Genomic DNA, 11034 nt, shown 5'->3' with positions numbered 1-11034 from the left:
ACGGTCGAAGAGAGATTTTGCGCGAAATCTCAGTTCGGAACATTTTCATGAAAACAATGAGAGAGGGAGAGCGCTGCGCGTTTTTGTTGAAGTTGAGAGAATGAGAATGAGAGAAAACGGATAGCTTTGCTAGAGTGTAGCGTGGAGTGAGTGTGAATCGAGGGATTTTCAGGGGCTTGCCTTTGGGTCGGCCCACAGAAACGGGTTTGTTTTCTTTTTTTTCGGCTTCGTTCAACTCGTTTGGCTTTGCTGGTGTGAGTGGGCCTGCGCAGCGAAGGTTGTGCGAAGCAAAGCCAAACCAAAAGGCAACGATTCTGATTGGTTTATGGGGACCTGTGCCTGCAGGGGTTGCATTGTGCGGTGATTGGCTTTTTGTGGGTTTCCACCGGTTTCTTGCCTCCGGCTCCTGCTTCTTTAGGGACTGAGTTTGTTGGTTCGGGTCGGCTTTTCGCTCAGTTCGAGTTGATCGCCGTATAAAAGCGACTGGGAGGGGAAATGCATAACCAGTCACGAACTTGATACCATTGAAGAAAGATCGCTTTGAATATTTTGGAACGATTTAAACAATTTTTTGTGTTCTGTGAGAAACGGGAGAGAGAAGCGATTCGGATTTAGTTCGTTGAATGAGTTGGAAACCAGTTTCAGACAGTTAATTGACACGGTTTCGAGCGGTTCGTTTGAAGTGAAAGCTCCGAGGATTAAAAATCAGCGATATCGATGTGTGATTTTAACAAGTGATACAACAGAGAGACAAGAAACATTTAATCGTGGAAGCGATTTGCAAGTGAAGTGAAACTATGGTAAACATTGATCCCACAATCATGAATGGACAAACAGTGTTTAGTGTGGCCAGAGCGCCTCTAAAGTCTAGTTTTTCGATCAACTCGATCCTGCCGGAAACGGTGATGCAGAGTTCCCCGACAGAGACTCCGTCTCCGTCGCCACATTCGTGCCATTCTCCGATTGGATCGGAAGAACAGGATCATGATCTGACAGATACCGAGTCGGATTTGGATGTGACCGGAACTCCACCGCCAATGGATTGTAGCAATAAGGACAAATCGGATGATACCGAGGAAGGAGCCTCCAGCCCGAAGGATGGTGAGAAGAAGGGTAACGAGAAGCCGCCATACAGTTACAACGCCCTGATCATGATGGCCATCCGGCAAAGTGCAGAAAAGCGTCTGACGTTGAACGGAATCTACGAATACATCATGCGCAACTTCCCGTACTATCGGGACAACAAACAGGGCTGGCAAAACTCGATCCGCCACAACCTGAGTCTCAACAAGTGCTTTGTGAAAGTGCCTCGCCACTACGACGATCCCGGCAAAGGTAACTACTGGATGTTGGACCCATCGGCCGAAGATGTGTTCATTGGAGGATCAACTGGAAAGCTGCGTCGCCGTTCAACAGCTGCATCCCGCAGTCGATTGGCCGCCTTCAAGCGATCCCTCGTCGGGCCCATGTTCCCAACCTTGGGATATCCGCAGTTCAACCAGTTCATGTACCCATCACCTGCCCATGCCCAAACCGCCCTACTAGCCCAGATGTACTCCCGGTATTCGCCGTACGCACCAAACATGGCCCCGAAACCTGCCCTCCCTCTGCCACTTCAGCTGCCCGTCGGTGCCTCACCTTTCGGCATGGATCGCCTCTTTGCCGCCGGCGTTCCACCTCAACTACAGCACCAACCCCCAATGCCAACACCCCAGCAAGCTCAAGCCGAACTCTACCAAAGACTGCAATACCAACAGCTGCTGCAACACCACGCGGCCCAAGCTCAAGCCCAGGCTCAAGCTGCCCACCATCAGCTCCAAGTGTCGCAAGCCAGCCCCACCGAATCCCACCACCAACAGCACTCACCTACCCTGCCCAGCCACTCACCCATCAGCCATCTGCCCCCGCAAGGATCCCCGACGGGACCCATCTTCAAACCGATCGTCGTCTCCCGGCACAGCTGAGGACAATCACCCAATCCCAATCGCGGCACCCAAAGCCCAACCTTCTAGTGCAAATACTTATTTATTCCAACGATGTTACATAAATAGTAGTTATGATAGAAGAACAATTCCTCAGAAGAGTTCTGCCTCAGAAAAAATCAAAGAGATTGGCAAACGCCACACCAGTGATATTCCTCAAAACAAGAAAAAAGCGGTGGACGATGGATTATAGGTGATAAATTAAGGTGGCTTCCGGCGATTCATCCGGAACCAAGCATCAGAGCGATTGCTGGGCCAATCCTCACGCTTAAAACAGGAGAATTCCCGCCGGGAACGTGTGATCAGCTAGTGACTTAATATTATGAGTCTTATTCAAAAGTTTTTTTTCTATGAAAAAAAATCGATATTGTTTTTTGCTACTCTGTTAACTGGTCTTTGTTGCAATGTGTAAGATAGGAAAAAAATCCAACAGAAACCTATGTAAATATGCACTTTAGGAAAATTGTATAATAACGAAAAACATTCGAAAAAACAAAGTTATCAAAGAATCAATTGTATATTCCTTTGTGTAGACCGAAAAGTATTAGCAATTTTTTATTTCCCTCCCTTCTCGTTAGCCATGTAAGTGAAAACTTTATATAAATTATATTTTTTTGTCGAAAGAAAACAAAAAATCAAACCACAAAAAAATACAAAACAAAATTAATTCAAAACATAAAACCTTTATCTTGTTATTTTCGAACGAAGTATTGCAATCCGAACACTCATCTTTCGCTCAATTGTATGTTGCCCGTTTTTACTTTCTTTCAGCTGTTTTGTGTAGTTTGAAAATTTCTTGTCATTAGTTCCGCCCATCTTTGTTGGTTCTGAATATTATCTTATTTATAAGATATCTTATTTATTCATTTAACCAACAAATTTAGACTCTTTTTAAAGCATTGAAACTATGCTGGTTGGTTTATGATATCTAGTTTAGTAGCAAATTAGATTTTTATCACGATATGTTTGCACTCAGTTCCCTTTGGTCGAACCAAATTATTAAAAAATCTGAAGTGCTATATCTTTTAACTGGGCAATTTATTCTAAACTTATGAGCCTAGTAAAAGGTGCTTTATAGGCAGCACCCAAAGAGTCTGACTGATGCTCGAACAAATGCATTTTTCGTTGAGCCAGAGTGAACCGAGCCATACAAATTTCCCACTTTCTTAATGATAAATATTTTAGATTTAAACTTACCAGTTGTGTTCTCAACAATGGTAAGAAATAAAAATTAATTTTAGTCTTTGAAATACACTCAGAAAAATTGTAAAAATGTCAAGATTTTCATCGAGTAGGTAGTTTAACATGTTTTGCATCCACAGCCATAGAAAAATCATTTTTAATCAATTTAGCGTTCAGTTCAGTCTGGTTGAACCCTGGCCAGATAATAATATTGATCATGATAGAGCATCAACTAGTGTGAAGATGATCTACACTCAAAATAAAATCTTATAATCTCGTTTCTTAAAAAAAAACTGCTATTTATCCCTCCTACTAAAATGTATCAAATTTCCCAAGCCTTCCTTTGATGTTGTTTATTTTTTTACAGCGTGTTTATTATCTACAAAAAATTTTCACATTCGAATCCAGTATTTTTTTTTTAAACTTGGTCGGTGACTTAAATTGTATTTTCTGAATGATTTAAGATGAATAATCTAGGTTTTGAAACCAACAAATCATAATTTTCAAATTCAAAGACACCTTTTTGTGATGAAAACTTAACGTTTTTCCTTCACACTTCTGTACAATTCCTTGAGTAAAATGATAAATACAAGTCAATATGATTTTGCATAATTTTCCAAAACATTCAATTCGTGAATTTTTTTAACCCTCATGCGTCCCAGAAATTTTCACCCGATGCAGTCCCTTGAGTGTCCATTTGTCCATATATCTTTCTTGTTTCTCAACCGATTTTAACAAAATTTATAGGAACCTCGTAACGTAAATCTAATATGTTTCTCAGACATTACTCAGCTACAATATTTCAGTTTTCCGTTATTCAAAGTCCAAGAAAAAAATCTGATTAAACATGCTTCGGAAAAACGACTGAAGATCAGCTACGGAATGCTATAAAATGCACTTAGTGTCCAAGAAAGTTAGAAAGTATCGCAGGGCTGATGTATTTACACCACTGGAATCGGTATGAAATTGGCTTTTCGGTGAATATAAATTTAAAGCAGAAATCGGTTGAGAAGCAAGAGAGATTACTTTTATTTTTCGCAGTATTCCGTCTTACGACATTACAGAGCAAAAGAGATATAGCGGTTTTAAGCGAGGAGTGTCAAATTGACACTCAAGGTCTGATTAGGGTGTTTTTTGCTGGGCTTTCAGGGTACGTCCATATAAAAAAAGAAATGATGCAAAATTGAAGATTTCAAGAATTTATTGAGGGTCCCGAACAAATTGTATTATTTGTATGCACCCGAATTAAGTTACAAGCCGCCAAATTTGCAATAGTGACATAATGACATTCAGGGTTAAAGCAGTAAAGGTTGATTTGCAAAACAAAATAATTAATTCACCTTAAGAAAAGGAATTCTGTTAGAGCCTGTTTTATTTTTTTTTTTGTTTCTGATCAGTAGTTTTATTTTACTGCATAAAATATCTAATAACATAATCAGTACTGGCTTAAATGTTATCGATCTGGTCAGGAACTGTTGGGTTTTCCGTTTTTAACACCCTTCTAAATCTGCATGATCGGTTGTGAGATTATTTTTCTTCACTCCTGCAACTATCGTCCAAAATTTTCGGGTGCCTTCAGAAAGTGTTTCTCTAAAAGGCTATTTACTCATTGGGCGGAACCATTCAATAAAACTACAAAAAATGTCATTCCTTACGATTTGATTTTTAAATAAGCGGATCTTTTTATATTAAATTAAAATATTTTAAAGTAATCTGGGTTTGCCCAGATATTTAATATAAAATTTAGAAAAAATCCGGTCCGGCCCGGGTGCCCGGATTTCTTTGGAAAAGCCCGGATTTCACCTGGTTTTATTCTTATTCTCAATATTATATCAAACTAATAAAACAAACTGTTCTGTATTTTTTTATTTATGCATTAAAATCAAAATTTGTTGAGCAAGTTACAAAAAAATAATCATGAAAGGTTTTTTGAAAGCCTAAAATAAGATTATAATCTGAGAATAAACTTTGACGAAAAAAAACTCTTTTTCAACCATTTTTTTACATGTTTTATTTTTTTTTAGGTATCTACACATAATTACCGTCTGTTTTCAGTGATTTTTAACCCTTCATGAGCTATTTGGCTCATCTCATAAGACTTATGATTCAAAATCCGAAATAAATGTAATTCATTTATTCTTATTCTGTTTACAATACAGTGTTTTTTGAATTTTGTAAATGTCACTTCTATTTTCGCTTTTATCAGATTTTCTTAAAACCTCTCCAAATGCGGCGATTGTTTATTGTTTAGAATATGAAAAACGATTTATCGTTGAACCTTTGAAAGCTAGAGCTGGAAAACAGCTACAACAAGAATTATTACGAACACTTAATTTTGGAGAAAAAAAACTATTATTTTCTTGATAAAACTTCATATTAATCAATTTTGATAAAACAGATACGAAATCAGGTCCCAAATTCTCACAATAGATTAATGGTTGTTCTAAAAATAGTCAAAATAACAGAATTAGATTTTTGGACAGAAGAATATTTTTATATAGTTCAATATTTATGTTTACGACAGAGTTGGCAGACTGACATTCGATAATCTAGCTAATGATTTCGATGTTTAACTTTGAATCTGTTGCAATAAACTCATGAAACTTACATAAATTTAGCGATTAAACAACTGAGATGCATGACTTGCTATACGAAATTTATCATCGAAAGTTTAAACCTTTTCAAAAATTGCTGACTTTTGCCAAACATTAGAAAAACGATACAAAAACTATCCAACGAATTCCCGTCTTCCTCCCCTAGACATGCATTACCTCTTAAATCAAGTAATATTTTTGTACTACAGTGTTGTCAGGTTCAATTGTATTAGACTATCATTACCACTAGGAAAAATCTTATTTATTTCTGCTGATATTCAAAACTGAAAGTAACATTTTTTCCGTTGTACACCTCTTTTGCTCAAAAGATGAGAAAAGGTCTATATGATTCTGAAAAAAATATCTTTCTTCTTCTTTTACCGAAAAAGCCAAACCATGTACGCATCTTGGAAAATGTAAAGACTTGCGTCCTTTATTTTTCATTTAAACGTATTTTTTGTTACATAAAACATATATTGCTGAGATAACATGGGCCAAGCCAACCATTTGGCAAAAGATTCTGAAACAATAAAGCATGGAGTTCCTTGTCAAACGCCTCATATAAACTACTAACATACAGAATCCGTTCGATTTAGGCAACATTCGATTTTGGCAACATCCGATTTTGACACATGTGCCAAAATCGAAAGTTTTGGTGCAACGAAATTACTTTGTAGTTTATGCCATACCTGGACCAATATAATTCAGACAAACAACATCAATTCGATTCTACGTTCTTAAAATCTGATAAAATATAACAAAAAAAATTATAAAGTACACAAAAATGTAAAAAATATGAAAATAACATATGATTGAAAACAAATACACTCAAAAAACTAAAAATAGAAAAAAATTAATAAAAAATTATGGAAGTAAAAATAGTAAATATGACAAAAAAAAGCAAACATTCTAGACAAAACAAAAAAAGTGCAAAATGCAACAAAACATTATTTAAAAAATAAAAAAAATACTAAAATTGGTTAAAAGTTTACTAAAAACTACGTAAATTATAATACCAATAGTTTTTTGTATTATAAAGTGAATAAAAAGTTTAAAAAAAACTTCGATTTTGGCAACATTTGATTTTGATAATAACATAATATTCGGGCTTGTTTTCAAAATCGAGCGTCTGTTCCTACAACATAGTTTAAAAATTGCCACACTAATCTCATTTCATTGTGTTTCAAGAATTTTATTCAATAAAAACTTTGAAATGTATAAAGGTAGGATCTCACTAAACAAACCTTTGTTGTTTTCGACTAGAAACTTCTTCCTCTTTAGCCCAGACCGACTGTCATTTAGATTCCTTCTAAACTCCTCCAATCAGGTTTCAGCATTATGAAACAAAGCACAACCCACTCCCGAAACTTCCACCAGTCACTTATTCAATCATTTTACTCTTTTTAGTTCTGAAATTTCTAATTTCACTTAAATTTAATTAAAGTTTTTTCTGAACAAAAACAAAAAACGCGTGCGTCTTCCAAAGGTCATGGCTTACTCCGGGCATGGAAATAAAAAAAAAAAATTCTGCGAAAAAAAGATAAAAACTGCACAAGATGTTTTTGAAAATAATTTGAATAGTGAAAAAATATATTAAAAGCAAAAAAAATGTGAACACCGAAATAAAATTAAATTAGCCATTCAACTACTTTTGTTAGTAGGAAAGTCTATGAATTTTTTAAATTTTTTTGTCCCTTAAAGCTCTATTTTTAGCTAGCAAAAGTACACTGAGCCTCGAAAATCAGATGAATGATTATTTTATATTTAGTCGTATATGTAAATATTTTCTGATTTATTGGAAGCAAATGGTATAAAGCTGTTAAGATTATTTGAAGTGAATAAATTTAGAATAATTAAAAAATGCATCATAAAATACTGTAAATAGTTATGGTTACTGATTATTTAATGTGTTTTCTGTGGAAAAGGAACTTAGATTAAAAACTGCTAACAAACCCCTAATTGAAACATTAAATTGTGAAAATGAATTTTTTTCTGTGTACCTAGAGTTTCTTTTATGGCTATAAACAAATCAATTTTTCTTACAGTAAATTTGAACTTTTAGCATAACTATTTTAAAGTTAATTTAAATTTAAAGGGTAGCGCAAAACTTGTAGTAACGCCAAAAAACACAAGAAGTAGTACTTGCTACAAACAATTGAAAATATATAGAAACGAATCAACTAAACATGTGAAGCAATCAAAAACCATAATAAAGAAATGTTTTTAATCCAAATTGATCTAGGAAAAGGTCTTATAGAAAATATTTTTTTATGCGTGTTAGCGGAATTGCAAAAATTTAGAAATCTTATCAGCATCTGGCGGATTAGCGAATAGCTTCCGAACACTCCAAAAAAGATTTTGTACTAGGCTTCTAGAGAGAAAACAATTGCATATTTAGACACCATAAGCTCTCAATTTTTTTAGTAAAAGCATGTTTTAGAACTTTTATTTTAGATAAGAAAAAGATCTTTAACATGTTTTTTTAGTAGAAATTTTTTTTCGTTATCTCATACTGCCTAAATATGCAATAGTTTTTTTTCTCTTACAGCCTAGTACCAAATCTTAATTGCAGTGTTTGGAATTAAAGTAAAACAATTTTTGTAGACTTCAGCTATGCATAGATTAAATAGAATGTAGAGAGTATTATCAGTTTCAATAATTGATGTTAGCAAAATAATAATCATCAAACCAAATGCTGCCAAGAAACTGAAATTTAGAAAAACATTCTAGTTTGATGCTTAGCCATCTCAAACATGGCCAAAAAATAAAATTTCAGCAAAATTTCAGACTTTTTTCATGGCTGTTCTCCTTAAAAAATTCTTAGAACGTTACAAACAGCAGATAATGATTCTTTCTTATTTTCAACATCCCATCTGATAATTGCTTTTTTCTCATTCTTTTCAAGTCTCGAAATCAAGTACATTGCTTGATGTATTTTTCTTCTAAATGGCTGGATTGAACCTCCACGGAGCTTAACAGATTTTCTAGATACTGATAGAGATGCAGAAGATTCTTGTTTGACATTTTTATTTTCAACACGGGCATTTGGGAAGAAACTCAACATCTATTCATATAAACATAAAAAGTTTAAAAAGTTCAGAAAACCGAAATGTAATCTCCAATCTTCCTCGTACGCATTGAGTGTAATTGATTGAGTATCTAATGTTAAATAGGAATTTTGTAATTTGGTTTTACAAAAATAAATGTTATTTCAACTTCAGTTTCCCGAATGATGAATTTATTTCAAAAAACCCGATTTAATACACTTAACAGTGGATTGTAGCCTTTCTTACAGTCTAAAAATTATATTTGGATACACATGACACAAAATAATAAAATGATCGATTTATAAATTCTGAGTAATGATTAAAGTATTTCGAACGTAGTAAATCCTAAATGAATTTAAGAAATTAGGATTCTAAATTTTTTAAAGGATGAAGGTATTTTGAAATAATTATAATTTTCACATAAATAATAACATAATTGTAAGAGATGAACCAGCTGAAAGCTGAAAATCTCTATAATAAAGACATTAAAAAAAAAAAAAAAACATAATTGTAAACTAATTGAAAAATTTTGAATGATTGAATTCTGGGATATCTTGTATGATCCCGTTTCTATGACATTATGATCTTATATTTATAAAATAGAAGAGGTCTAAAAATGAAGGGTATAATTTTTAAAAAAGATTCCTAACCATGTGTTTCAAATAATTCAACCTCTCAAGAAAAGGAAGCGAATAAATGGAAAAAAAATTAAATAAATTTTCAACTGCTAAACTAAAATACGATGCTTCAATGTAGATTACAATTATCTATCGATTTAACAATAGATATTAAACATTTTGACAACTTTGAAATGTCAATATTTTCAATTATGTCTATTTTATCATTTTTGTCAATTTTGTCAATTCTATTAGTTTTGTCAATTTTGTCAATTTTATAAATTTTGTAAATTTTGTAAATTTTGTAAATTTTGTAAATTTTGTAAATTTTGTAAAATTTGTAAATTTTGTAAATTTTGTTAATTTTGTAAATTTTGTAAACTTAGTAACTTTTGTAAATTTTGTGAATTTTGTAAATTTTGAAAATTTTGTAAATTTTGTCCACTTGGGTAGATTTGTCAATATTTAGAACATTTAGAACGGCAAGTGAAATTGAATGATGCAAAAACTTATACTCGACAATATTTAAAATATTTATTTTTGATTTTTGACTTTAACTTGTCAATATACATGCTACTGCTAGATCAGTTGATCCTAGTATCACATTATTTTATTTCCAACAAGATTCTATTTTCACTAACCAGCATGAGAGCAGCAGTGGTATAAATTATTTTAGCATACCTTTCAGGGGCATTCTTACTAGTATACAAGAAAGAATGCCCCTGATAGGTATGCTAAAAACTTTGATTTATATGTTGATTCATTTTTGGAAAGGACGAAAGCTGTTTCGAGAAAATCGCGTTGAAAGTAATTAGGTTTAAAATGTAAGTCTTCAAACGGTACTTTTTCACCCAGCTGACAATTTGATTGTTAACATTTGGCCGCACGCCCTTTTGAAAAAATTATACCACTGCTGCTCTCATTCTGGGTAGGGAATATAGAATCTTATTGGAAGAAAATAATGGGATTCTGGGTATGCCAACGAATGATTCCCAACGTAAGGTCGATTTTTGAAAAGGGCACATTTTTTGCCATATTTGCAAAATTTGTCAGGTTATCAAGTTTGTGAATGTTGTCATTTTTTTTTTCAATTTTGTCAACTATGCAAGTTTGGTCCAATTTGTAATTTTTGATGATTTTAACAATCATGTCATTTTTGTAATTATAGACTATTTTGAAATGTTTGTAAATTATGTCAGTTTGGTAAATTTGTTTAATTTTTTTCTATATTGATTCTGTCAATTTTGCATATTTTGAAAACTTTTTCAGTTTTATGATTTATATTCATTTTATCTATCCAGTTTTGTCAATTTTGTAAATGTTATAATTTATGTCAATCCATTCAAAATTGGTCAATTTTGGTCAATTTTTCCCATATTTGCGAAATATGTCAGGCTTGTTAAAACTTGATTAAAGTTTGTGAATGTTGTCTATTTTGTAATTTTTATCAATTTTATCAATTATGTAAATTTGATACACTTTGTAATTTAAGAAAATTTAAACAATTGTCATTTTTGTAGTAATTGACTATTTTGACATTTTTGTCCATTATGTCGGTTTTGTAAATTTGTTTTGAAAATCGTCTAGCGCTGGATTGCATCTGAATTTGTGG

General features: G+C 33.2%; 1 protein-coding gene across 1 annotated transcript; it reads left to right on the top strand.

Moving 5' to 3' along the window:
- Positions 1–515: 515 nt before the first annotated feature.
- Positions 516–2646, top strand: LOC129745677 (fork head domain transcription factor slp2-like). The gene has a single exon (XM_055738947.1). It carries the CDS (start codon positions 798–800, stop codon positions 1962–1964), a length of 1167 nt encoding a protein of 388 aa, XP_055594922.1. The 5' UTR covers positions 516–797; the 3' UTR covers positions 1965–2646.
- Positions 2647–11034: the final 8388 nt, after the last annotated feature.

This window comes from Uranotaenia lowii, chromosome 2 (assembly GCF_029784155.1).
Source record: "Uranotaenia lowii strain MFRU-FL chromosome 2, ASM2978415v1, whole genome shotgun sequence".
In the NCBI taxonomy this organism is placed as follows: Eukaryota; Metazoa; Arthropoda; class Insecta; order Diptera; family Culicidae; genus Uranotaenia; species Uranotaenia lowii.
The sequence above is the reverse complement of the archived record's forward strand: the minus strand, read 5'-3'. Positions and strand labels throughout refer to the sequence as shown.